This window comes from Dermacentor variabilis, chromosome 3 (genome assembly GCF_050947875.1).
Source record: "Dermacentor variabilis isolate Ectoservices chromosome 3, ASM5094787v1, whole genome shotgun sequence".
Classification (NCBI taxonomy): domain Eukaryota; kingdom Metazoa; phylum Arthropoda; class Arachnida; order Ixodida; family Ixodidae; genus Dermacentor; species Dermacentor variabilis.
The window spans coordinates 20,910,055-20,937,571 of NC_134570.1; the positions used below are offsets into that span (position 1 = coordinate 20,910,055).

At 45.1% G+C, this 27,517-nt stretch overlaps 1 protein-coding gene across 3 annotated transcripts; it reads right to left on the bottom strand.

Annotated features, from left to right (window-relative positions):
- Positions 1-543: 543 nt before the first annotated feature.
- Positions 544-27,206, bottom strand: LOC142575247 (uncharacterized). Of its 3 annotated transcripts, XM_075684433.1 has the most exons (5): positions 26,983-27,206; positions 26,492-26,634; positions 23,362-23,508; positions 15,716-15,853; positions 544-3,827 (listed from the first exon to the last, which is right to left on the bottom strand). In XM_075684433.1, exons 2-5 carry the CDS (start codon positions 26,506-26,508, stop codon positions 1,802-1,804), a joined length of 2,328 nt encoding a protein of 775 aa, XP_075540548.1. In that variant the 5' UTR covers positions 26,509-26,634; positions 26,983-27,206; the 3' UTR covers positions 544-1,801. The 3 variants fall into 3 exon arrangements, with proteins under 3 accessions (XP_075540548.1, XP_075540549.1, XP_075540551.1); XM_075684434.1 differs by lacking the exon at positions 26,492-26,634; XM_075684436.1 differs by lacking the exons at positions 23,362-23,508; positions 26,492-26,634.
- Positions 27,207-27,517: the final 311 nt, after the last annotated feature.

Consider the following 27,517-nt stretch of genomic DNA (forward strand, 5'->3'; position numbering starts at 1 on the left):
AGTCCAAAGGGGTGAATAAATATGAGCAGCATCTTAGAGACTGGAATCAAAAGAAAAAAAGAGCCTCAATTCCTATGGTGGAAATGTGGGTGAGTTTGTAATTCATGTTTAAGAACAGTGCACAAAATGCTCCATAACAGAAAATCACGCACGCACAACACTGTTTTGCATGTGCATTTCTTTCAATGGCATCCTTGCATGGGCTGTACCAAGTCAAGCCTCGATTAAATCACAGTTGTCTGTGCCAGATACTAGTAATAAACATAGTCATTCTATCATGTCTCAAATGAAATTATTTTATCATTGGAAGTACATTCACCACTAATGTGCAGTGGTTTTGTTGCAGTTAATCATTTATGCAGAAACCACCAAAATTATTTATCATTGTTACAACAAAATATTAGCATCTTGGTGGTAGGCATTTTTTGTGTCTGTCCCCAAGCAGAAATTATCATCATGAGCCATGGCTTATACCCCCCTAAGCAAGCAAAAATGCAATGGCTCATAACCCTCATGTTGCAGAGGCTAGAAGCACTCAACAAAGTGAAGCAAATAGTGCATATATTGATAGGAATCTCGCATACAACGTACAGAACAGCATACGTTTCAATAGAGAGCATGCTCAAAACAAGCATATATCATCATCAGCAATGGCTCATACACCCCCTAAGCAAGCAAAAATGTAATGGCTCACAAAGTGAAGTGGACAGTGCACATATTGATAGGAATTGCGCATACAATGTACAGAACAGCATATGTTTCAATAAAGAGCATGCTCAAAACAAGCGTCTATTACCATCAGCAATGGCTCATACCCCATAAGCAAGCAGAAATGTAATGGCTCATGCCCCCATAAGGCAGAGGCTACAAGCGCTCAGAAAACTGAAGCAAACAGTGCATACATTCATTGAAATCATTCATACAACACACAGAACAGCATACGTTTCAATAAACAAGCTCAAAAGAAGCATTTGAACCACAAATTAAGCATTGCATACCCCCTCAGTAATGGTGGTTTTGCAACAGCTTCGCTGGACATCCACTTTCACAGGGCCGGGATGGTGAGTCAATTTACTTTATGCTCTGCATTGTGTTAGGAAATTTAGCAACGTGACAGAATAACAAGAGTCACGTTTGAAATACCCTTGAAGAGCAATAAGTATATAATTATTATTTTCCACTTATAAGAAATGACTACAGGAATTGGTTTTACCCACCTCTCGCACAAAGAAATTGAAAGTTGAAAATGCGAAGCACTGCTTTTTTTTACTTACCAGTGCACATGCCCAGAGGCTGCAAGGTTAATCCGCATTCGTTCGTCGTCTCGGAGCACACTGTGCTCTCGTCCAGCAATGAATTTTCCCGCTAGCTAGCACAGTTTTTCCAAGGAACAAATCATATGCAGCCAGACTTAGCAGATCACCAACAATGGAAGCTGCGCAGCCATTATGCTAGTGAAACGTCACAGATGATAAAATTAACTGTCTTTAAGCATGTTCACTTGGTGGTGGCTATCGAATGTTGGATGCATAAACTTGCCAAGATTTTCTTGTTATCAAAAGAAAACTTCTTTAAAGTGAACCTGCATGATGCTGCTCAAAGGAAACAACCACCCTGTTCACAAATATTACTGCCATACAATTTAAATCAATAAACAGCCGGACTGCAATCAACACCAATGGGCTGCTGCTTGTCGCACGTCAGTGAGGTCTCAAAACCTTTATTCAGGTAATGAAAGCTCAATTTAAAAAAAAAAACAAATAAAATTTTAAAGATATAAATTTGCCTGCAAAACCTACTGTCAGCGCTTCCAGTGAGTGGCAGATAGTTTGCGAAGTTCTTCCAAAGGGTCCTCGCCCCTAGCGCACCTAGTCTTCACAGCCTTCTCGACTGCCTCCAGCTGGCGATACAGCTTCAAGTTCCGATACTTGTCGCTCAACTGTGTGCCTGTCCTCCCAAGGAAGCCACCTTCGTTCAGTATACGCACCCAATTCCCTTTGCCGAACTTCAGAACGCCAGCCACAAGCGCCTCCTCTTCAAGCGGCGTGAAGGGCACTCTCCGCCGCTTCTGCTTGAACGTGTTTGGAACACTTTCTTGTGTTTCATCTGACTCAGTATCTGAACTCCATCTTCCCAGTGCAGAGCGACGCGCTCCTGATGCAGATGGTCTGTCGGCGCTGCTGCAAGCTGTCTTCAGCGAGCTGGTAGCCTCTCGAGCCTCTGTTTGATGCTGGAATGGCTCCAGAGAGTTATCGTCCGAAGATGGAGCTGCACTGGCCCTTTCGGGACCCCTGACTGACAGAAAAGCTCTTCGTGGCTCCTGCCGCTGGCTCACAGAGCTTCGCTCGCCATGTAGCGGCTCCACTGCTATTGGTGACGTTGCTTGCTGCTGCTTGTACAGGGCACGCAGTTTCTTCAGGGGATTCACTCCAGCATTCAGCATGTCCTTCACTCGTCTCTTGACATTTGGAAGATGGCCATACTTTTCCAAATTCCTATACTTGTCGTGGAGATCGGTTGTGTGGCGCCCGTCGAACCAGCCATCGTCCCTGATTTCCTTCCAGCTTCCTTGGCCATACTTCATAACACCGTATACGAGTGCCTCTTCTTGCAGAGCTGTGAACCGCACCCTGCGCTTCTTCAGCGGCGGCAGAGTGTCGGGACTGACTGACCGAATGATGTGCCTTTCAGCACCACCCGGTGAATCCTGCGAGCCCGAGCCTCTGGCCTCGGACAATCGAGGCTCTACCAAATTTCCGACACCTAGGAGTGATGGCTCACGGCATGGCACTTGCGAAGTCTTTTCAGACTCGGTAGGAGCTGGTAGCAAATGTTTGTCTGTAGGCAAGTCAGCAGTTTTCTTTTGCACAATATTTGAAAATCTGACACTTATGCACTTCTTAAACGTGACATCAGAGGATTTTTGCAATGTGCTTGGCAGTGTTTTCTGACATCCACTTAGCATCGATTCAAGCAGCGATGGCGAATGCTCATCTTGGTCAGACAGCTGGGAATCATTTTGCCGGGGCTGCTGGTGAAGTGCAGGTTCTTCTATGTCCGTTGCATCGCTTTTGAAGTCAGCAGTATCTTGCAATCGACGTGAATGGACCAAGGGCTGTTTCTGGGATTGCCCAGGGCCAGAGGTACGGGCAGCGTGCACTGGCGCTGGCCGTTCTGTCACTTGCGAGCAGCATCCAACATCTTTGGATCTCTGTGCCATTCTGTTGTGGACAGGTGATGGACGCCGATGAGAAGTGAAGGCAGAGATTTCCTCTGCGGTTAGCTTGTCCAGTTCAACAACAAGATTGCACACAGGAGCAACGATCACAGTGTCACAAGGCAAAGCTGCACAAACCTTTGTTGTTAAGGCTTCCTGAACCCTTGAAAATTGAGGACTGTAACTATGTGGCTTTCCATTTTTTTTATGCCCTGTGTAGAGGTGAGGGTCCACAGAAGTGGTGGAACCTTTATTTTCAGCAGCCGATGCATGCACCTCCGATGAAATGATGTCCTGTTGCTTTACATTTGTCTTTCCAAAGGACAAGACTTCATCTCCTTTCTTTAATGACAATTTTTCATTGGCTTGCTGCGGCGCCAGAAGGAATGGAAGCCCAAGATTTAAGATATCGAGTGCGTCGCTTCTGGGAAACCCTGGCAGACGAAACTGGGAACCTGCTTCATTAATGGCCATAACCGCATCACAGCCACGGTGCCTGTGCTTGCTTCTTAACTTTGAAACCAACTGTTCGTTTGTGATACTCTTGCGTTGTTGCATGATGCACATTGGAACAGGGCCCACGTCGGGAGTACCATGCTGCTTGTTCACCCTACAATGGCACACAAGAGAAAACATAAGTAAAAAAGAACAGAGGTTTATCACATGGGTACTCAGTATCTAGAACAAGTAAGCAAAATATAAGAATGACCTTGCTGCCAAAGCATTTTCAGAATGTGTATTTAAAATCGCTTCTGTGTACTTCACAATTACGTGTAACTAGAAAAAAGTGGAACATGCAGTGCTAATGCCACAAATGCCCAACTGCACATGGTTTTGGAGTCAATAAAAGCAGTTAAAACTTTCTCATTGCTTCACGGTCTGGCAGCTGCCAGTCTGACCATGGCAGGTGCCTGAAACAAGGGATGACAATTTAATAAATAAAAATGGGAGGGTATTAATGTCCCAAAACTGCACAGTGGGCATGAGGAATGCCGTAGTGGCCCTGGGACTCCAATTTATTGTGACCACCAGAGGATCTTTAACATGCACACAAAGTGCACTACACAAGCATTTTTGCATTCTGCCCCCGCCAGACCTGACAGTGGACCTTTTTCCAGTAAACAACCCTAATGGCTGTCTCCCCTTAAACAAAATTTGGCAGGCAAGAAGCGAACACCCCCATCCCTTCTCACCTCATTTGTAAGAGTTGAGGAGGATGTCGGGATGAAAAACTTGGAAGGTTGATTTACATTATTTACAGTGAGAGTCAATTAACAGTCTTAAAGTCATTACAGGCCGGCAGCAACTCGGATGCTGCGGGCCGTGGCAAGAAGCTCAAAAGAAATGAATCAAGGAATGCTCTAGGAATGCTCTCTGCTGCTCCCGATCTGTGTCTTTTAAGCCCTTCGGTGTCTCGAATACACGTCACGTTCGGCCAATGGGAGAGCCCGCTCAGGTGACGCTATTTTCGGCCAATCGGCGAGCCCGCTCGTGTGTCGTCATTTTCGGCCAATGGTCGGCACCCGTGCAATGGTGTCACACCCGGCGGAGAGGGTTGCTGCTTGGTCCCCCAATTGTCCGAGGGCTTACTTCTCCCTGCGGTCTTGCCTTGCTGACTTGCAATGCGCCATCACAATAGGCGGATGGGGGCGACGCTGCCAGGTTTTCACGGTGCATTACAGCCGTCTTGCTTTGGGACCCACTTTGCCTGCAACAGTGCCAGGCTCTCGCTTCACTTTTGGGAAGAGTCAAGCAGTGAAAAGCTCCACCTGCGGCATACGAGGTGGGGGACGCCAACTTGTTTGCACGTGCCGCGCCTCGGGAATGTGGTATCCGTGCAACTGCGCTCCTTAATTAGCTGTGTTGCGATTCGATGTGGTCTGGTGAACTTGAAGTAGGCTCAGGAAAAGGTACCGCATCTAACAGCTCGTCCTCGCCCCGGAAGTTCGGAATGGCCGGTGAAATCAATTCGCTGGCCATGAGGAACGCTGAAAGAACCTGCAGAGTACTGGTGTCGAGCCTCGTTTGACGAACTTCGGGATTCTGGGCCCTGGAGAATGTACGTCAAACAAACAAAACAACACAGCGCTGCAACACGTGTGCGCAGGCTCTTCACCCCTGACTCGCCAGGTTATTACTCAGTCAAAATGAACCCTGATCTTTTATTTCCCCAATTTTGACAAAGCAGTTCCAACCACCTTTCCAAATCGCTATCCATTTCTCCCCGAATGCTGACAAGACCAGAGTGTCATTGTTGTAGCAAAACAATGGGTCGTTGCCGTTGCAAACAAACAATGAAAACAGTCGAACATAACTTAAGTGGCCTAACTACACGAACAGCATGTTTCCAACCCTAACGCAGTGGCGTACTTATCGCACGTATTGGTGCCACTGAACAGTCTGGTCAACTTCACAAGTACGTAATCACAAGCGCGCTAGCCTTGTGGTCACTAATCAGAAAACCTATCTGCGTCGTAGGCAAACTTTTTATTACGCTTACTCACGTTTCTTCCTTTAGTCCCTACAGGGCACGTAACTTACGCGAGCAATTAAACTTGCGGGGCTTAAGCACTCCGCAGAAACCTTAAAAAAATGTGTCTCCTAATAACTCGTTCCACGCATGCTTATTAGATAAGTCAGAAAACGGCTGCCCTCAACACAAACGAGCAACCCAGTCATAAATCTGCTTCCTTCCGTCCACACAGGACACGCGCTAATGGAACTGAGAACACTTCACGGTGCGAATGATGCACTTACTGAAAACCTACGCGGTTAACCTCAGAAAATTTTTTTAAAAAACGCTTATAAAAGAAAGAAGGTTAACTAAAACACGCGCGCTACGATAGGCTTCTCACCGATAACCTTGACACTCAGGTTAATCACACACAAAAAAAAGAAAGCCTATCTACTTATTAATGAACACCTCGCGATACATGTTTACAAAAAAACGCGTCTTTCAAATCTCGAGCTTCTCAAACAAAACATAAACAGAACTCATACCTTACATATTGAAAGAAACTTAAATCGCGAAAGTTATCAGAGTGCTCAAAATAAAAAGCAAAACACTTCATTTCTACGGAAGCGCTCTTGGCCTCCCTTTCCAAACGTTTACGTCTGACTCATACTTTTGAGCCGTACTCGAGGTGGTCGCGGTCCGAAAGCTACTCTGGCTACCGAGGAACAACAAAAGGGCTGACTCACTATCAGCACCCCCAAGACATTACAGTCCCCTGCCAATTTGTGTCCTGGCGCTCCGCTTTCATCACGACCTCAACTGACCGCGTCGCTACTCCCCACCTGGTCTCGTCTTGCCACCTTGTGCTTCTTTGTACTACACGCTGAGCTTCGAAAAGAACGACGGAACGACGAGGAATTTAACTGCCCCGTGCCCTTTTTCCGCGTCCGTGCAGAACATGCTTCTCGGTCTCTATTTGACCGGTGGCTCGAATATTTTGGAAGGGTCAATATCATCAACGACGACCGCACCCTTCTTCGCGCCCGTCGCCGTTTTTGGCTTCGCTACATTAGCCACCACATTCCGATCATTACGGCGCTTCTTTCTGCGGCGCTTTCTCTTGGAATTCTCTTTCATGCCAGCTTCTCGTGCCTCGTGCTGGCCGTTACACCTCTCATCGGCCCGGATCGGTTTCTTACCCGCACAGTCCGATTGATTTTCATTTAAATCAACACTCTCTCTGCCTCAACTGGCGGACAGCTCAACCGACTCTTGAACAATGCAGTAGGCTTTACTCAAGTTATGCAACTCGCACTCTTGCGAACTGCCCTCTACTGCATTGCCCAGCTCATGCTGTGCATCGGCACACAGCCCGTCAGTATCGATCGCTGTCTCACGCGCACAGTCCGAATGATTAATAACTGAATCATCCCTATCTAGGCTGTCTAGACTGGCGGAGAGCTGCACCGGTCCCTGAACAATGCAGTTGTCTTCTCTTGAGCTACGTAGCTCGCAATCCTGAGAACTACCCTCAACTGCACCGTCCAGCTGGCACTTCAGTTCGGCACGCAGATCTGACTTGACATGGGTGCTCGCGTCTTTCGGGTCAGCAGTACCCTGTACTTCGCTAACGACCTCGATACCATGAGATGCGACGCACACGCGTGGTAACTGTGCCAATTTGTTCGCAGTTGGCCTAGCTGTCTCTACAGTCCTCTGTTGGCACAGCACCTCGTCGCTCTCACTCTGGCCTTTATTGGCCTCTGTTGCCACTAAGGCATCGTTAGCAGCTAGCCTTTTCCATTCACCTATGAAGGTGCCACTAAGCTCACAGGCAATACCTCTTTCGTCGGCTTTGGGCGAAAATCCGCTAGATACTTGCTCATTCTTGTGCCCTGTACCGCCTACAGAATTTTCAGACAAATGTTGTCTTTGTTCCTTTAACTGCTGAAAATATTGTATCTGTTTTTCCAATGCGGCTATCTAATTCTCATGCTTTTGCTCATGCTCACATTCTTGATACTCACGTTCACGTTCATTCTCGCGTTCTTGAGGCTTACGCTCATTCTTATGTTCACGACGCTCACGCTCACGTTCACGACACTCACGCTCACGTTCACGACGCTCACGCTCCCGTGGTTCTTGTATCACCTCCCAAGCAAGCTCAATGCTTTTATCATCATTGCCACTATCTTTAATCGCCTTTATGATAGATGGCGTTTTCATCTGTTCATCTGCCTCAACTCCCAAATCGTCGCACACCAACAACAAGTCCAACCTCGTCAACCTTCTGAGATCCATGGCAGCTGCCCCGACTGGTGGTTAGAACTGTTTTCCTAATTAATTTGTGCAAACACACATTGCAACAAATTCCCGATTCCTAGAACTATTAAAATGAACACACAACATTTGAAGTCTGGCGAATCAAAAGGAAAAAAACCACGCGCTCACTTACGGTTGCAGCACCCTGCCATCCGGTTCATTGGTCCGCTGTTCCCGGTTCCTCAGGACTCCCTGGGTCGAAGGCTCGCTCTTCTTCACTACTCCCAGTTCCTCAGGACTACTTTGTACGAAGGCTCTCTCTTCTTCCCTGTTCCAAGTTCCTCGGGACTCCTTTGGACGAAGGCTCTTTTTCGCTGTTCCGGTTTCCTCAGGATTTCTCTCGACGAAGGTTGATCCGTAGCGCTGCCACCAGTTGTTGCATTTGGAGGTGATCCCACCGCTGGCAACCAGTTGTAAGAGTTGAGGAGGACTTTAGAATGAAAACTTGGAAGGTTGATTTACATTATTTACAGTGAGAGTCAATTAACAGTCTTAAAGTCATTACGGGCCGGCAGCAACTTGGACGCTGCGGCCCATGGCATGAAGCTCGAAAGAGATGAATCAAGGAATGCTCTAGGAATGCTCTCTGCTGCTCCCGGTCTGCGTCTTTTAAGCCCTTCGGTGTCTCAAAGACACGTCACGTTCGGCCAATGGGAGAGCCCGCTCAGGTGACGCCATTTTCGGCCAATGGCAGGCGCCCGTGCGATGGTGTCACACTCGGCGGAGAGGGTCGCTGCGTGGTCCCCAATTGTCCGAGGGCTTACTTCTCCCTGTGGTCTTGCCTTGCTGACTTGCAATGCGCCGTCACAATAGGCGGATGGGGGGCGACGCTGCCAGGTTTTCACGGTGCATTACAGCCGTCTTGCTTTGGGACCCACTTTGCCTGCAACAGTGCCAGGCTCTCGCTTCACTTTCGCGAAGAATCAAGCAGTGAATAGCTCCACCTGCGGCATACGAGGTTGGGTACGGCAACTTGTTTGCACGTGCCGCGCCTCGGGAATGTGGTATCCGTGCTTCTGCGCTCCTTAATTAGCTGTGTTGCGATTCGATGTGGTCGGGTGAACGCGAAGTAGGCTCAGGAAAAGGTCCTGTATCTAACATTATGCAGTGACCAAGTCTTTTGTGACATCCTGCACTTTTTTTCTCGCTTGTTTTGTTGAAGTAGCTCCTCCTCCTCCTCCCTGTTTTAGCATGCGCACGTTTGCTCGTGTGTAGCAATAACACCTTTTCCATTTACGAACAAGAAGGTAACGTGCTGAATTTGACATGCAGGAAAGCATCATTTATTTATTTATTTATTTATTTATTTATTTATTTATTTATTTATTTATTTATTTAAGATACCTTAAAGGCCCATTTAAGGGCAATGAGTATGGGGGATACAATGTAAGTGTTTCTACAGGAGTAATCAATATAAATATTACAGGTAGTCACAGGATAAAAAAAAACAAAGTTCAAATATGTTTGTCCAGGGTAAGCTTGAGGCAGCGTAATCACAATAATACATTAAGACACATTAACATTAAGATAATACAAGTACAAATAACAGGGAAGGAAAGCAGGTCAAAAAATATCCTTATACAATGTTACTACAAGAAGCTTTGCAATTTTTCATGAAAGGCGCCACAATTTATTAAGCATTCAATGTTATCAGGAAGACTGTGCCATACTGTTATGACATGTTGCAGTGCTGATGCGTTAATTGACATTGTATTGCCAAAGATGTGCGTGAAACTGTGGCTATTGATAAAGCGACATGACATGCAGGCTGGTGCTTTTAGAGGCAACACATGAGAACAATTTCCACCAACGTATATATGGCAAAGGCAAAGAAGACTTATCGTGCGACAAGTTTCAAGTAGCTGGAGCAAAATATCTGCTTCACTCTTTGTTACGCTGCAAGCTCTGTCGTAAAACAAGAACAAGGTGACAAGTCCACTTGTTGAAACGTTGGCTCTTGCTTTCACCTTGTTCTCGTTTTGCTCATCGTCTTGAATTTCCATCTCCCGCCTTTCCCCTGTTTTCCCCTGAAGTTCTGTCATAGTTATTTCTGATGAAGCGTGCTGCTCTATTCTGAACGAATTCTAGCATAAAAACAAAATAATTTTGATGTGGAGACCGTACTGATGAAGCAAGTTCTAATTGTGGGTGAGCAAAAGTTTGGTATGCCAATTTACAAACTGTAGCAGGAGATTTACACAAGTTCCGTCGGAGATAACCCAGAGTTTTTGAAGCTTTTGCGCAGGTAGCTGTTATGTGTGTATTCCAGGAAAGATTTGTAAGTTCAACGCCAATGTATATACAGGACGATGTCAGAGGGGCAATGGTGTTATTTATGATGCAAGAAAAGTGGGAGTTAGAACACTTTTGCAAGAAAGACATAAATTCACATTTGTCCGAGTTAAGGGTCATCTGCCATGTAGTGCACCAGAAACTGACAAGGTTAAGGTCATTCTGTGATAATAAATGGTCGCCAGATGTTATCGTATGGTATAGAATGCAATCATCTGCAAAAAGCCTTATCTGGGGTGATACGTTTTGTAGAAGGTTATTAATGAAAATTAGTGGATCAAGGACACTGCCCTTCGGTATATCAGAGATAATGTCAGAAGGAAGTGATGCGTGATTATTAACGATTGTGAACTGCTACCAGAATGACAGAAAGTTTCAGAGCCAAGATAAAGTTAATGAATCCAGTCGGAAGGTGGGTAATTTTGCGATGAGGTGACAATGAGCGACACGATCAAATTCTTTTAAAAAATATTATGACATAGTCAGTTTGCTGTTTGTTATTCATGCTGGAGTGTAATTCTGTTGTAAATTCGAGCAACTGAGTGTCACAAGATATGCCTTTTCTGAATTCATGCTGGTTAAAATAAAAGAAGTCGTTTGATTCTATATGGCAACAGATATGCGATGCTATCATATGTTCCAGTAGTTTACAGCAGATGCATGTTAAGGAGATGGGATGGTAATTTTGTGAAGAGTACTTGTTATTCCGCTTGAATGCAAGGATAACCTTAGTGATTTTCCAGTCCAAGGGTAGTTCGCCAGATGACAAGGATTGCTTAAGGATATGGCACAAAATCTGGCTTAAAATTTTAACGGTATTTTTTAAAGTATTTTTGAGTTAATATTATCAATACTGGAAGATGTGAATAATTTGAGATTATTTATTAAACACGAAAAGCCAGCTGCTGTAACTTCTATTGGTTCTATAAAAGGATATTCAAAGTCAGGGACTATGGGAACAGTGGAACAGTCTTCCTGTGTAAAAACTGATGTGAATAAATTGTTAAACGCTACTAGACAATCAGCGTCAGACGCTGATTATCATCATGTAGCACAACATTGCGGACAGTGGTATCTGCTGATATAACTTGCCAGAATTTTCTGGGGTTGTTGATTAGGAGAGGCAGCAGGCCACATGAAAAATATTTGTCTTTGGCTGTGCACAGCTCTGTGCAGCAAGATTTTAGAAAATCACTGTATGCCACCCAAGATGAGGCTTGATTGTCCCTTCTGGCTGCCCTAAACAGACGCTTCTTCCTGTTTCTTAATGTTCGAAGGTGTTTTGTAAACCAAGGATTAGACTTGTCACTTGCTATTTAGATTTTCGGCACATAATTTTCTACCAGTGCTGTTAATTTTTGCTTAAAAAGTTCCCAGCTGTCATTTACCAATCTTCAGTTAAGGTATAGCCGAAATTCTTCAGTGAAAAAAATTGCTAATTTAGCATTAGTTTTGTTGTAGTCAGCCCCATTGTAATCTCTAATGCTTTTAGTGTTAGCCCCATAGGAAGTTACTGGAATATTGATGTTTAATTGAAGAGATTTCTGATCACTCAAGTCATCAACGTAAGCAATAAGCCAGGCGGTATCAGTTTCGGTAGTGAATACTAAATCTAAGATGTCGGGAGCGTGGCTGTGTCGATCAACTATCTGGTTTAGGTTGTAATCTAGTGTTAAGCTAATGAATTCAGCAGAGAAGCGGCAGGATGATGACACATTTGGCCAATCAATTAGTGTAAAATTAAGGTTGCCCAAGAGATAAACAATAGCCGCCGAACATTGTTGAGTAGCAAAGGATATGCTTTCACGCAGTGCATTAAGAAGCGAGTGGTCAGCGTTGGGCAGCCAATAACAAGTACCCACTAGAGCACGGGCAGAAGCGGTTGCGCATGTGACCCAGACTACTTCAGCAGTGAAATTTGTGTCAACAAGCAACAATTAAATGCAGCTTTTTATAGCAATCAGAACACCTCCCCCCCTCTTCCCACTATGGTTATGCCTGTAAATGTTATATTTCTTAGTGTGAGGAAGTTCTTCATTAGTGATGTCAGTGTGCAACCAAGTTTCAATTCAAGCTACAATATCGGGATCGCCATATTCCAAATAGGCACTCAATGAGGCACGCTTCTTTAGTAGGCTGCGAATGTTCGTGTAAGACAATGACAGTGGTGACGTTAAGGAAGATGGAGGTTTCTTAGTTGTACCAGCACATGTTGCCTTCTTTAGCTATGGGATTTACAGAGATTATATGAGATGACAAACAGAGATTATATTGTTACGCAAACTAGCAATATAGACGCATCGGCATTTATTCTTGGACAGCCTGGCTAATACTTTGATCCAAGTACTGAAGATGTGCGTGATGTTAGGAATGGCCTGCCAAGCTGGCAACGTGCAAGTTATTTCAGCCCGCTGCGGTGCGTCGATTGATCCGGGGTGGGGGCGTTGGGGTGGGGAATTTGGAGTTCCCAGTTGAGTGGCTTGCACTGAAATTTTGATAGGGAGCCTGGTGGGTTAACAGCTGATTCCGGGCATTTGCACGCTGAGCGGCATTGTGTTGCCGGGATCAACTCTTCTGTGCCGGTCGTTGTGAGATGGTTGCAGGCATTCCAAGTGCGCAGGGATTGCAGAGAGCAAACCCATCTTCTTGCTCGCCAGCCATTCTCTTCCTGCCCAGCGGTTGACAGCACTGGCCAGTCGAGATTTTCCGAGCCACGGAGGAGCTGTTAGGAATGGCCTGCCAAGCTGGCAAAGTGCACATTATTTCTGCCCGCTGCAGGTGTGCCGATCGATCCCGGGTGGGGGCGCCCTTCAGAGAACCAGCGAGGACAGCGCTAACCAATCGTGAACTTCCTTTGGAGAATGGCGGACTACGGCAGCTCTGGAATTTAGAGGCGCTGGCTGGGTTTGGGCGTGACCACCTGACTACGGGGACGCAGGACAATGGATACCACGACGACTGCGCTGCAAAGGTCGTCGGCCCTCAGAGAGAGCACTGAAACCTGTGCGGCACTGAAACCTGTGCAGCACGTGTGTGTGAGCCCTCCTCCTCCAAAAAGGCGTGTAGTCTGCGATGACGTCGAATGAGGATGTCGAATAGAGTGCTTATAAGCAGCGATTGTCAGCTGCTAGAGTGTGCTCGTCGTCGTGCTCTGTGCTTGTCAATGTACTCGTGAGCTGTGAGCTCGTTTGCTGTATGCTTCGTCTTGCATTGTCCATTTGGGAGCCACGCATAGACTGTGTAAATGTATCCCATGTTCAACCGCAAATAATGTAAATAAATCCTGCTCGCCTAAGTCCTGTCACCCCAAGTTCATCCGTTCGTCCTAGAGGCCCGACTCCAAATCTAACAGTGACCATCAAATGTGTCACAGAAGAAACTTTCTTCAGAATAAACTCGCTCGTCGTTTGGAGTAGCTCAACGCAAAGGAGGCAGTTAACATACACGTGTTAACCCACCTCAGTCAAGATGAACAAGCAACGTGAAAAGTTCTGCACGTGTACGGTGTGGCAAAAGAGAAGGGGACGAAACACATTTTCTCAGGCGTGTAAAGCTTCGTTCGCCTGCAGAAAGAAAATGGGGGGAGGGGACTTTAAGTTGTGTATAATATGACACAGCAAGTGTGTCGCTTTGGTCTTGTGCAATGCATTCAAATGGACTGTGTGGTGATATGCCTCCTTTTTTTTTGTCCCCTTGTAATCACACACATCTACTTTCGCAACGCATGTGGAAAAGCCTTCGTCAGCCAATAGTAAAAACCCTGTTGTATACATACCGGTAGATTCAAACAGTGCCGAGACTGCCAAATCAGTTGTAGGGCAGCAACTGCAACTCGAATGTTTACAACACTGTTGCCATGCTGCTACCAGAACACAAGTTTGCCTCGCTCAGCAAGAATCGCTTGATGGCTCACTAGTAACATGGCATATTTTTTGGAACTTGACCGTGCATGCCACACCAGTACAACACGTCCAACATTCCATGCCAGTTTATGCAATCGACAGCACAGCAAATGTCCCGCATGAGGCCTATCGCAAACACTGACCCTATCGCTTGAGCATTAGCTCACGGAGTCGTTTCCATTGACAAAACTGCATGTAATCTTTCCCACGAACTGCTCAAGTGGTTCATTAACCAATATTATTGCCCAAAACACATGCAAATATATTGTTCAGTCGCTCAAGTTCAGAAAATTTGTCACAGATTGTGCAAGGAATCACACACTCACTTTGCACACACACCCTGTGGTAATAGCAGCATAGCTTGGCTGCAGCTGAAAGCATGGGTACGCACATGAACATAGCTGAATTGGGAAAAGGTCCATAGCAGTGTTAGCTACACACAATATGCAGTTGGTGAAAGAAATAGATAATTTTTGAAAGCTAGGTAGTTTGTGCATTAGTGCTTTTTCAATTGTGCTCTTATCACTCAAGACTGCATGTTTATCCATTTTGAATTCTGTGTGCCACACCACATAGCATCTGTCCTTCAGACAGTGGCTTGACTACCCACCAAATATATGACAATGCCTTCGAGTTGCCTTCTATTTTCTTTAGTGAATGCTTGTATATGTTACACTGCCTGTATTATGCCAATAGACATTGTTTGAAGTCAGAAACATGTTTGTGTATCCTTTCCTCATGCCCCATTTTCCCTGCTGCGTTTATCGGTTGCTGTGGGTCACCAAGTTGACCAACTTGGTTGTCTTTTGTTCCTTTAGAATGTAATCAAATCTTGTTAAGCAGCCAACTAGTCCTGCGCAGACACTGCCAAAAGTCATGATGGCACATGTGACTGCTACAGGAACTTGAAGGTGGCCATCTGCCTGAAATTTTTTGCTTTTTTTGCTTATAAAAGATTAACTCCTGCCAACATTTGTCTGTCTGAGAAGTGCAGTTTATCAGTCAAGGCCAACTATTTCCCTTATGTATCCTTTCAAATATGCCAAAGCTGCACAGTAGGCTAAAAAGAAAGCTGCAGTGAAGAGTCCGATTAAAATCTCTGCAGGTAAGCAATTTTGTAGTCAATCTGTCAAAGTGAAGCTGCCATAACTGGGAGGCTTAAATACAACCTCGTGAAAACACATCAGCAATTAGTCGCTTCTGGCAGTACTTTGCCACAACACATCATCCATCATGGTACCCGAGTGTGCCACAAGCATTCTCCAATGTTTCTGCTCTAGTGAGTCAACAGACTGGAACAACACCTGCCTGCCAACAATTTTCTTCGGTCACGTCTGGTGCTCCAGCGAGCTGTCCCACATAAGAAGCATCATACCTGATGTTCTCAATTAAGCACTTTTAACAGCATATACAAGGTGAAGGGCTAGAAGAAGCTGTGAACATGATTCCAGCGACAAAAATGCACTGCCAAAATGCACATCTTGTGATCGCTGTAATGAATAAAGATCTTTAAATGAGAAAACATACGAGAGTGCCAAATGGGCTGTGTGTGTGGTTCTTGTGGTCTCCAGGCCTGCAGGAAATGGGCCAGGAGAGGCTGGTGTATTCAATTGTAGACCTGAAGCAGTGCCTCGATCCAATTTACGGGTCCTGGTTTGGAGATCACTGTGCAGTAGAGACAAAATAGTATTAAACACTGTGTTATCGGAATAGTTGTTTATAGTAATTCGAAGTCATTTTTGCAATGTGTCTAGCAAGCTGCATTTATGTTGCTGAATAAGCTTTGTTGCAATCGGTATCGTAAACCAGGTATGAAATGGTAATTGGCAGCGATCTACTGTTGAGCATCCAAAAACGAGAATTGCAATTCACTGTGTTGATTTGGATGCTGCTGCACTCTAGCTAAAGTCATTTTTTGTTAAAGCTATCAACACAGATAGCAAGTTAATGACCTGCAAATTTGGCAGTTCTTTACCATTCCCTTTCTTAGGAACAATATGTTAGCATATGGTACCCTTAGTTGGCATATTGTACCCATACAGCACCCCTAGTCGAGGTACAGGTGGCAAGTGTTTCGAGTGAAAAGGTGAGCTATATCCACAAACCAGACAACATCTCGCACAAGCCCATATTGTTAGTGCGCAGTGCCCAACCATGTTCTCCAAAGTGCAATTTTTTTTTAAGCGAAGCTTTCTTTGCCTCATCGACTTTTTAACTGCTGCTGCTGTCTTTCACGGTGCACCGAGGGGTGTATCAGAGCATGCATATACATGGCGGAGTGAAAAGGTGACACGTGAAACTCTGTACCTTTCCATCATATCGCTACAATGCCCTCTGGAGTGCCCGGGGCGATGACATATACAATACCTTCTTGATGGCTGTAATTATTCGTAACACCTCTCAAAACCATTGCAGAAACTGCAGCACTTACATTTGTACTAATGTGCAAAAGTCCAGAGGGAAGGTAAATAGAATGAGAAGGTAGGAAGGGGAGGCGAAGAATGGATAGAACTGACGCATTCACAAAACGAGTGAATAAAAGCCTTGCCACTCTTTGCTTGCAGCTCCCATACATGGGGGAGAGCAAAAAAAAGCAATGTAGGAAGGCAAGGAAGCAATATCACTACATGATAGCGGTTGTGGACAAACTGGATAAACTTAAGTTTAAGGTACGGTATGGTACGTTTCTGTATTTCTGAAAAATAAAGATCGTGCAAATTTGTCAAACAAACTGATGCACGGAATGCAGACGCACACCTACATTAAAGCACCGTAGCATATAAGCAACACTACTAAAGCGGCCGCACGTCAAATGAACACTTTTGTGCTCGCCGTGGTAGCTTTGCAGCTATGGTGTTGCTCCAGGTTGCGGGTTTGAGCCCAACTGCAGCAGCCAATTTCGACAGGGGCAAAATACAAGAACGCTAGTGTACTTAGATTTTGGGACACGTTAAAGAACATCACGGTGTCAAAATTAATCTGGAGTCCGCCACTGCAGCGTGCCTCATAATCCGATTGTGGTTTTGGCACGTACCAGCCCCATAATCCAATTCAAATTTAATAACTGTGCCACAATGTCATTGCCATGTGAGCCAATGACAATGCTCAACCATATCAGAGGTTATGAAATATTGTGCACAACAATGCCTCAAGCAAACACGTCCCCCTGTGTGTTCTGTTTACTAGGCAGAAAAACAGCAGTGGTGCATGCAAGGTAACGTTTAACATCAACTCCTCAATCTCACATTGCACTAAACACTGAAGAAGTTTACCATTTACCGTCAATATCACCGCTAATTACTGTCAATGAAAGCAAACAGCTTAGCTTACATCAATTCCAAACATGCACAGGATACACATATCTTTTTTTTTAATTTTCTCTCAGGATGTCTTCTGTGACATGTGCAGTGATGCACAGCTTCAACAATTCAACAGTGTATCCTACAAAGAGCTGGTACACTTGATGAAAGGCCATAAGTTAACAGGTTGTTTCACACACCGTTGTCACCTTTCTGTTTCTATTAAATCTGACTGCTACTAGCTGCATCTATAGTGGTTATAATGGCTATAAGCATGTGTGGTTATAACCTGACAAATAGCAGAAGAGCACACAGTTCTTGCTCTTGGAACAGATATTCACTGTGTTGATATTTCACTGCACTTCACCACACTGACAATGCAACAATAGCTTTCAGTGCAACCTGTATAATTAATATCTGCCGACTTATATCCACTGCAGGACTGACATGAGTGAAGTGTACAAACTCAAGTGCAGTGGTTGGTGAAAAGTACAAAATAAAGATGATGGCCAAAAGCTAAGTGTGAGATCACACGGTACAAAAAACAAATGAAAAGGAAACCAATCGCTGGAAACCGCAAAACTCGGAGAAGGCCAACCTGGAGGACCATGACATGCCAAGAAAAGAAAAAAGGCAATTCACGTTGGTTAAAGGTGGAATTGCAGGAAGCCACATAGGAAGGTCAGCCATCAAACCACGCACTGAAGATGTGCTATCGGGACTCAGACCTGCGCCGTTAGGACTACTCCTCACTAGGGCAACCAGTGAAGGATTGACCAAAGCCTTCCTACGAAAGAAGGCTTCACGACTTTGCCAGGCCACGGCATACTACCACAAGGCCTGTGGACTCCTGCACCCGTGGAAAAAATGCAAGGCGTCTGGGTGCGGGCCTGAGCATGTAAACAGCTGCCAGGCCAGGACGCCTCTTTCTCTTGACACTTCAGATTCGAGGTTCCCGATGTTTCCGAGGGCCTGTTTTCTTTTGGCCAACTTGGAACAACTGTGTTTCAGCCATCTCCGACTCTGTGCTCTACCTCACCACTGCTAGGGTAAGCCCATGATTGCTTTGCTTTGTTTATCACCTAACCACAAGGCCATTCCACGGTTAAGTCTTGACTAAACTGCATTTTGCCATTGGCATTTAATGAAATTAGCAATATTTGGGAACTTCACGCACTTTCAGCAAACTTTCCATCTAACCCTTTTCCCGTCAACTTGGGTAATTGGGTAGTTCATGATCAAATGGGCATAACATTGGACTGCTGTGCAGAAGGAACAGGGTTCGAAACCAACCGTCAGAAAAACTTGGGTGACTGGGTGTGTGTCACTGGGTATGCGCCGCTTTTCAATTAACGTCTTTCCCGCTAACTTGGGTTCCCAAGTATGTGCCACTTTTCAAGACAAAAAAAAATAATAATCAATTTATCGAGGATTAGGCAGAATCAAACCCGCATTATATATAATCAGATAATCTTGTCCGAATATATAATCACACACACCTCACACGTGGACTTCACCACAGCACCACTAGATGGCACAGCATGCTGAGTGGGAAGCGCAAGAGAGGAACCCAGCTGCATACACGCCTCATGCGCATCTCTGCAGTGGCAATACAGCATGTCCCTGCATTGCTTCAATGCTAATTGCATTAACCTTGACATTCACCATGAGATGGGTGTAGCAAACAACAACGAGGATTAGACCTGGACCCGGACGCGTGTTTCTATTTACGCCCAAGCCCAGCGCTCGATCGCTGCGCCGCCATGCGCCGCCCGCACGTACTACATCTCTAGGTACTTCTTCCCCAAAGCGTCACGGTGAGCGCCCTATATCCTTGTAGATACTTGGTGGGCCTAGGGAGATGTTGTGCCTGGGCGCACAATCTGCTCACCCAGCTGTCGCTAAGAGAAAATAGGTGTTTCAAAACAAGCTGCCTATAGGCTGCCTCGAAATAAGAGTTGCGTGCGGACGCTGACGCAACACTGGACGAAATTTTTCAGTTTGGATAAGGGGATAAAGGGATGTGATAAGAAGTTGGTTGTGGTGTGCGAGGCGCTTCGATCTACAAAAGCTGGGATAATCGTGGGGCATGGAGGGTTTCTCGCACCACGAGTCACATCATCGCTGCGCTCAAGCTTCCTTATTGACATCACTATCTCTCTTCCAGCAGAAACAATAGCAGTGCGCTGGCGCCATACATGACGCATATTAAACGACCAGGAGCAACAACAACAACAAAAAATCTCGCAGACCGCGCAGCCCGGTGTCATTACCAACTTGATTAGGCCATTACTAACGACAGCTCAGTGGCGACACGAACTAGTGCCGACGGCGGCGCAAGGAGCATTGATGACGCAAGCAATTAAAGTACTGCAGGTGGAGGCCCGAGGTGCGCTGATGACCGTTCCGATCATTTTATAAGCCGTTATCGCTCTTCAGCGGATTATTCATCCGCGTGACACCATTGGATTGGTGACACCAGGGTGGTTTGGGCGGATTGCCGGATGGGCGGGAGCAACGCGAGCGGCCGGCGCGATGCAGCCGCCTTGGTGACGTAGAGCTCAACCAGACAAACACAGAGCTAAAATTGCAGTAAGCTACTATATTCTGCTTCGGTGCCGGTGCAAATTTTTGGCAGTGGCATAATTGTCCACGCGATTACGCTGCTGTGCAAAATTTACACCAGCAGATAAGCAGAATATAGCAATTGGCTCCGTGTTTGTGTGGTTGAGCTTTGCGCCAACAGCTGGCGCCACCAATCTGGCCTGCTGACGTTTACGCCTCCGTTCACCTGGCAAACCGCCCGCGCTTGACGGAATACTGGACGCCCTAAAATTCTTTATTATTGAGCCATGAACGTACTCAGGCGGCGGCTTATGTCAATGCCGCGTGGGACGCAGCTTGAAAGCGATCTGCGATACCCACAAAACAGTGCCAACAGCTCATAGCTTCGCGCGCTGTGTTCTTGCCGCTTACATAGTCTTGAAAAGCCGCGGGTCCGCTTAACTTCAAAGCGATCTGCGAAAGTTGCAGAATGAGGCGTTAACTGAGAGCAACGCCAGCCCTGTGTTTTCGCCGCTTCATTTCCGTTGAAGCGGAAGGCAGCGCAAAGGCAAATTCGTTCGCTACTGCGGCCGCTATATCGAAAGCGGTCGTCTTATTACGGGACGGACGAAGGGACGGTTTTCTCTTTGGGTAAGCATACAATTGCTTAAGCATTCAGAATTAAAATTTACCTACGCCGCCTAAACTCTGCGCATGCGGGCTGGCCCGAACACACTGCGCGCCCTGGCACAGCCAGGGACGCAAAACCCAATACATCTAGGGCGCGTACCATGGCGCTTCGGCGAAAAAGTACCTAGAGATGTAGTACGTGCGGGCGGCGCATGGCGGCGCAGCGATCGAGCGCTGGGCTTGGGCGTAAATAGAAACACGCGACCCCGGACGTCTGACTCGTTCGTCATCATGGCCACAACTGTGTGAGCTGCATCAGTGGCCACTGCTCGTGCTCGGCGCAGCTTCTTTACTTACAACACACTCACGCGGCTGACAAAATTGCTAAAGGCTGCCGGATTCAAGAAAGTAAACTTTTTGCAATGGACGCTTCATCGCCGAATGCTCTGGTTCGTTCCCGGGTTCCAGCACCACAATAAGATGTAGCAAACAACGACGGGGATTACACCCAGACCCGAACGTCTGACTCGTTCCGAGTTCTGCTAGAACTTTCTTGCATACTGTTAAATATGTTTGTCTCCTGTGAATGTGCATTCAAACATGTCTTGCCTTTAGCTGTTTTATTAAGTCTTAGTTATCTAGTTTTTTAACGTTGTGTATATTAAACGTTTTGTGCGACCTTTGTGCAAATGGCTTTGTCCTGATTTGGGTAGTCTGAAGTTAGGCTTCAGTGACCCGTTGCAAAACAAAGAACCTGCTTCACAAACAATGACACCCAACACCCAAACAACACCCAAGCCAGTGCCCAACCTTCTTCCTACGAGACTTTTTGCAACTCAGCCTTCCATCCACACGGTTTGCCTTTGTTTCTTCAGAGCATTGTGTCTTCCAGGTTGGTCTCCATGAAGCTTCGTAGCTCACAGCGATTGGTCTCTTCTGAGCTTCACGGTTTCCAGCAATTGGTTCCTTTTTTATTTGTTTTCTTGAGCCATGGGCCCTTATGCTTGGCTCTTGGTCATCTTTGTCCTTTCACCAACCCACTGCATTCGTGTCCATGCACTGCCCTCATCACAAGGACGAAAGCCTCACTCACAGATCACCCATTATTTCTGGTTTGCATGAGGATTGTCAAAAAAGTTTGTCAAAAAAGTTCTCAACACCAGCCAGAGGGAAGCAGCTGATGTAGCTAATCATGTGTTACTTTCAAATGCAGTCCCTTTCAATTGTCCACACAGTTCAACCAGCAATTTTACAGTGCTTGGATATGTGCAGAATAAGTTTTGGACGTCGGCCCTCTAAAGAGAAGGTAGCGGCTTGAATGACATAACGAGAAAAATTACCCCCACAGCATTCTTTCAACTCTGGGATGTGAAACCTGACAAGGAGAGATCCGGCGAGTATGACAGGTGTTGATGCACAGGCAAGCCGCAGGAATGGATGGCAGCAATTGCCACAGAGGCATGATACGAAGATACGTCTTGGAAGAGATTGACCCCTTTCCAAAGCATGAATCATTAGGCTCGATGGTGTCTCAAAGGAAAATAAATCAGGGCAGCATTGTATTCTCTGGCATGGGTCTGCACTTTCTACAAAAGACCCACAGGCAACGGGCCTTCGAAATCCCAGAAGACGATAGCCATAATTTTGCCTGCTGATGGAAGAGAAAGCTTTTCGGGGTGTTGAAAACAAAGGCTGTTTCAATGCTTCAACTGCAATTCACTTTCAGGACAGAAGTGGTGCACCCATGTGAGTGAGCAAGACAGTTAGGAGAAACCTGGGTCACACAAGTGCATTGGTGAGGATGCACAGTACTGCAATATTCTTTACTCGTGTCAGCTACACAATTGTCCACTGTTGAGCCGCATATCTGCCATTATATGATCTTGCACACAGGTGACCTTATCTTGCAAGTCGATTTTGGCTGGCCTGCTAAAGCATGGGTACTATTCAATGCTCGTCCACTCGCTTAAACAGCCCAGTTTAGTGTGCTAAAGAGCATGTTCGCTACTAACGTCTCCACCATATCTTGATGGACACCGGCTGGAGTAACACTTTACAGGGATGAAAATTCAACAACTGAATATGATTTCAACTTCATATTTATTGGGCTGCATGCACCATCACCTACCAGCACTTGCAAAAAAAAAATTTGTGCGCCACGCATGTGATAGTTATTGTGTCATGACTTTTGAAAGTCGTGTCTACTCTAGAAAAATTAGGGACTATGCGCAAGCATTTTTTGTGTAAGGCTGAGGACTTATGTGACAGCCCTTGTACATCCCACACCTCCAAATCTCCTAATTTCGTTACCCCACATAAGCATCTACTACTTATGAATGAGTCACTTCTCTAGGCAGCGATTGTTACACTAATAAGCTACCAGTCAAATGTGCTACTTACTACATTACCTGCTCAGCTAAATGTGACCAAAAGCAGCAATATTGTGGTATTATTATTATTATTATTATTATTATTATTATTATTATTATTATTATTATTATTATTATTATTATTATTATTATTATTGGTCCTGGTATTAATATTAGCAATCAGGTGTTCCACAACATGGACCCAAGTCCAAATGCACAAGAACACACATTCAGAGTGCTGTAGTACAGCTGCAATAGCCACCGTGCACCAATAAAATGCACATTTCATGATTGCCATATTAAGTGACAAGTTTTTGTCAAGTAAACATACTTGGTTATGAATGGCACTGTGCTTTCAGCAGAAATGGTAGCAGCAGCTGCCAGATGTGATTTAGGCGATGCCGTTGTATCCTGCTGTGGACCTGTACAGGTGCTTGGCTCAGCTGGAACTGGCCTACGAACGTTAGTTCGGAGGCGCCTGCACACCACAGACAAACATTACGCATGTGATGCACCGCACGCATAATGCAAGGACATGGGATTGTTCCCCGCCTGTAGCAAGTCTTTCTCATCCACTTTCCTTGCCATTAATTTATCATTTCATTAATTCAATTAGCAAGTACAAGTAACTTCCCCTATGTTGTTCTTGGTGTCCTTGTTCGTTGGCTTCTTACGATATGAACAATAAAAATTGGGCCCGTTGGTTAACCGCCTTTCTTCTCATTATAACAGGTCTTGTAACCCCACAAAATGCCTTGAGTTATGATATTGACATTTTCAGCTCTTGCATTTGCTCTTTATCTGACTTCTGTCTTTGATTTAATTCAATTTCTTGTTGCATCTTGTACCACTTTCTTTCAGGTTTTCTGTCCTTTATGTAGCACAAGTGCTCAAATACTAACGCAAGGAGCTGTTCTTGAGCACTTTTAGAAATAAATGAAATGAAATTCTTGCTGTACCTAAGAGTACTACCTAGGCACAGAGAGTATATTGTATTCTACACAATGCTTTCTCACACAAGTTTGTCAGCACACTATATCAAAATGAGCTTCAATTAGTAAACATATTTTCTTATTTATTCATTCACCCTCACAGCCCTTAGGGTATTAGAGAAGAGAGTATTTACAATGCTAATAAATACAATACAGCAGCCACAACAACAAAACCAATACAATGAAACTGGCAATCATAACAAGAATGATGCAACAGTTGCGTAGTTAATTACAAACCAGGTTTACGGTGCACTTCTAAAAGCATTACTGTCCCTAATTGTGACAACACCGTGTGGAAGTCTAGAAGCGTACGGTGAGGGGCTAGTTGGTATGACATTATGAGAACAAAGAAAAACTGCGCAAAAAAAGGACAGGACAGAGAAAGAACCACACGACAGTCGTGTGGTGTGGTTCTTTCTCTGTCCTGTCCTTTTTTGTGCAGTTTTTCTTTGTTCTCATACTGTGTGGAAGGCTGATTCCAATATAAATATTGACTGTGAATGGACGAGTTATGATAACATTCACTGTTCGAAAGTGGAATACCTAATTTATGATGGTGATCAATGATCATCATCATACGTGATTAATGCATGTTCAAGCGTAGGATAATTTTGTTAGTAGCCTATCCTTAAGGAATCAGTTGTTATAATAAATCTTATGAAATAAACAAAGGTAGAAAACTATTGTACAATGAGAAAGGCTGGGTAAAGAAAGGGTAATACCTGTGGCACACAGTCACAGAAAATGACATCAACTAATTAATGCCTTAAATTTTAATGCCACTTGTGTGATGACATATGGATGAACTTAATATCATTTGTTATCTAATGCATTTGCCATAACTCATTTGACTAAGAAATGGGTATTCTCAGCGCCTTAGCTAGTGCACTGGAGTATAATTGAAGCATTATTAACAGCTTCTATCTTGTAAAAAATAACTTCTACACAACTAGCCACTACAACACCCCTGTCAGGAGTTGTACTCGCCAAACTCCTCAGGTCAGCATTGGAACAGCTTCAATGGGACAGGTGCAAATTCGCTTTGGGTCTTCATATTTGACATGCAATGACTGAAGTTTCTACGGTGAATTGCAACGTTGTAAAAGACAGGAAAAAAAAACTCGAGCTAATGGCACGATAACATGTGTGTTTTTACCTTTCACTATTCATGGCGGCAGAAAGAACTTGTAAACGCTTATTTATCTTTTATTTAGTACTTTAATCTTTCTCGTTAATAGTGTCATTGACATCATAGTGTCAAATGTCATTAAATTTGGACATGTGGCAGCTTCACAAAAAAAATTTAGTTTGTCAACTTAAGGCAGTAATGAATGAATGCCATTTTTTTTGCCTGTGTGGCGCAGATACACTTGCGGTGTAATGGTAGTTGGAATGAATTAAACGTGATGCACGGTGTTGTACCACTTTTACATCTGCAACGAGTGATTAGAGACCAGAATCCCATGAGCTGCTGCATATTTAAGTTTAATTAAGACCAATGCTTTATGCATCTTGAGAGATGAGCCTGAGAAAGATTTCTGTAAAGGCAACCTAACGCACAGTGCTGTCCACTGCTGTGTAGAGCACACGAATGGCCGGCTTTGCTCTGCAGGATGACACGTGGTGACGGCTGTTGGGTTCGAGATAACATGCCCTGGAGCATGCGCAGCCTAATAAACATGCAAACATGCACATGTTGCATTTACCCAGAGGTAATGTTCGTAAGCGACTCTGTTATCTCAAACAGTTTGTGAGCGCACTTCATTTGTTGTGAAAGAACTGGTGCACATTATTAACCCATACGCTTCATTCTATGGCATTTGCCTCGCCACAAGTGCCCTCTGACCGAATGTAGATTAGGGTAAACAAAGCCACTTTTCAATGTAGCCCCTCATCAAAAGCAGTTCTGCATGTCTGCTAGGCCATGCATGCTCCTGGGCATGCATCCTGGGCATGCATGCACTATCTTGGATCCAGCAATTGCTGCCAGGTGTTGTCTTGCAGAGCAAAGACGGTCGGTCGCGCGCTCTACGCAGTGGACGGCACTGTACAACTGGCATTATGTAATCAATGCGAGTTTTCCAAGGCGAGTTATTTGCTGTGTGCATACCCTCCTATCAAGCCATAGCATTAGCCGTCAATATTTATTCCATGCAGCCAAGGCTATGGCCGCATCTTGGATATGTCATACGGAGACATGACTTGTCCACTTCCGGTTGATATGAGCCAGGTGTTCCTGTCTCTTCGCAACAGTTTTTCTCCCCACTGGCGCAGCTGTGGCCACAAAATTCAGTTCCTGTGCAGAGCTTACGTGTTCTACAGCTTACAGTCACTGCAATTTACACCCTGCGCAGTCCGCAGTGTAAGAAGATAAGCTCAGTAGCTGCCATTCAGGCTTCTACCACCAAATACCTGAGCCCTACCAGCTGCCATCACCGTACTATCATTATTTGTAGCACTATTTCTTACCCCTCATCTTCCTCCATGCGGCGTCGCACTTCTACAACAAATCCCGACTTTTCTGAAGACTTTATCCACTTCTCGCAAGCACGTGCAGATGTACAGAAAACAGCCGTAGCAGACGAGCCGCAATATTTGACATATGTGTGCCACTGCTTTAAAGAAAGTTATGCATATTTGTGCAGTCGCGTTTTTCATTTTTACAGGTACACAAAATACTACACAACAAGCTCCTATTAAACAGAACTCGAAAAATGTGTTCCATTCATGAAAAGCAGCGCTTTAGCGAACGATTCAAAAATCACTCGGGTGCTAGTGCACATTTTGCCAGCACTAGTAGACAAGCTCCGAGAATACATCAGTCAGGGCAGCACTGACAAGAGAAAAAAAAGAAAACCCGAAAACACTGTACCAACCCCAAAAGTTAACCATTTTTATGCTGCCTTTGGGCATATTTCGTACCGCGCCTGTTGCAAAGACCAAGTGCGTGAAATCATTACCCCATGACAGCGACACTGCGTTTCCACAAATGCCGAAATGCCGGGGCTACGGGCTGTGGGTCACACGCACTGCCCGCGAGCACATGTTCATTTCACAAAAACAAGACGAGAGCCACAGCATAGAATGAAGAACCAACAAACACGGCGAGATACATGGAGGAAACATCATTTTCTTTTACGCATGTTTTTAAACAAGCCATAGCTAATGTCGCTGTCAATGTGGCTGGTGAAAAAGTACCCAAGGACGCCCTAGGAAATGGCAAAACTAAAAAAAAAAGCTCTATAATTAAAAAAGTATGCCTATACTTGTACAAGTTTTATGGCACTAGAAAGTCTGTTTTGTGCAAATTAAAAAACAGTTCGCTTTTTTTTACATCACGAACATGACGTATTTTCGGCTTTTGCAGCATACACACTCTAAGAACAGTTTACACCCTTTGGAGTGCCCCTTCTGCCACACAACGATAATCATCATCTGCCTTGATGCGTTTCCTTTCTTTAACGCTGCGAGCCCGGTACTTTCCAGTAACGAACG

Bases quoted from the DNA above. Each gene is read 5' to 3' on its own strand.
- LOC142575247 (XM_075684433.1), bottom strand. The intron at 15,854-23,361 runs GTATGTTTACTT...TCTACTGCACAG, and splicing joins ACAGTGCCATTCATAACCAA to TGATCTCCAAACCAGGACCC. The intron at 3,828-15,715 runs GTATGTTTTCTC...GTGCCATTGTAG, and splicing joins ACAGCCCATTTGGCACTCTC to GGTGAACAAGCAGCATGGTA.